General features: G+C 34.9%; 1 protein-coding gene across 1 annotated transcript in view; it reads left to right on the top strand.

Annotated features, from left to right (window-relative positions):
* Nucleotides 1-684, top strand: part of LOC107686091 (transcription factor E2F5-like) — a 6,594-nt gene extending 5,910 nt beyond the window's left edge. Inside the window, exon 8 of the mRNA XM_016482929.1 lies at nucleotides 491-684. Within this exon, the coding sequence (XP_016338415.1) occupies nucleotides 491-600 (110 nt within the window). The 3' untranslated portion in view covers nucleotides 601-684. The remainder of the gene's footprint in view (nucleotides 1-490) is intronic.
* Nucleotides 685-690: the final 6 nt, after the last annotated feature.

The following is a 690-nucleotide window of genomic DNA, read 5'->3' as shown; positions in this document are numbered from 1 at the left end:
CCAAAAAAATTTGTATGCATATCTATTTTTATATATATATATATATATATATATATATATATATACAAAATACACTACAGCCAAGTTTTGGGTCAGTATTTTTTTCAAAAATGACTGAAGACTTTCTTTCTTTTTTTTGCTTTCTATTCATCAAAGAATCCTAAAAAATGTAGTATTTCAGTATTGATTCGGTTAGGAGGGGGGCCTTGGAGTGAAAAAAGGTTGAGAACAACTGATTTACAAGCTATGAGAATTTCATTTCATTTTTTGAGAATTTAATTTACTGGAACACATAAAATGCAGCCTTGGTGAGCAAAACATCTTTTTGACCCCCAAAAGTTTTAACAGTACTGTATATCTCTATTTATTTATTTATTTATTTAGTTAGTTAGTTCGTTAGTTAGTCAATGTATATTGGATAAACCCCAATCTGCACTCTTTGTGTAACTTTTTGTGTGTGTGTGTCTGTGTGTGTGTTTGACCCCGGTAGTTTTCCCCCTGTTAAAGCTTTCACCCAACCCTGGTGTGGATTACAATTTCAACCTTGATGACAACGAGGGAGTCTGTGACCTTTTTGATGTGCAGATTCTTAATTATTAAAGCATGATTCATGCCACACCGGTCCACACTTGCTTTCATAGGACAAAAGCGGCGGTAATGAGCCCCCCCCACTGCCAACGGCTGCATTCC

This window comes from Sinocyclocheilus anshuiensis, unplaced genomic scaffold (assembly GCF_001515605.1).
Source record: "Sinocyclocheilus anshuiensis isolate Anshui unplaced genomic scaffold, SAMN03320099.WGS_v1.1 scaffold930, whole genome shotgun sequence".
Taxonomy (NCBI): Eukaryota; Metazoa; Chordata; class Actinopteri; order Cypriniformes; family Cyprinidae; genus Sinocyclocheilus; species Sinocyclocheilus anshuiensis.
The sequence above is the reverse complement of the archived record's forward strand: the minus strand, read 5'-3'. Positions and strand labels throughout refer to the sequence as shown.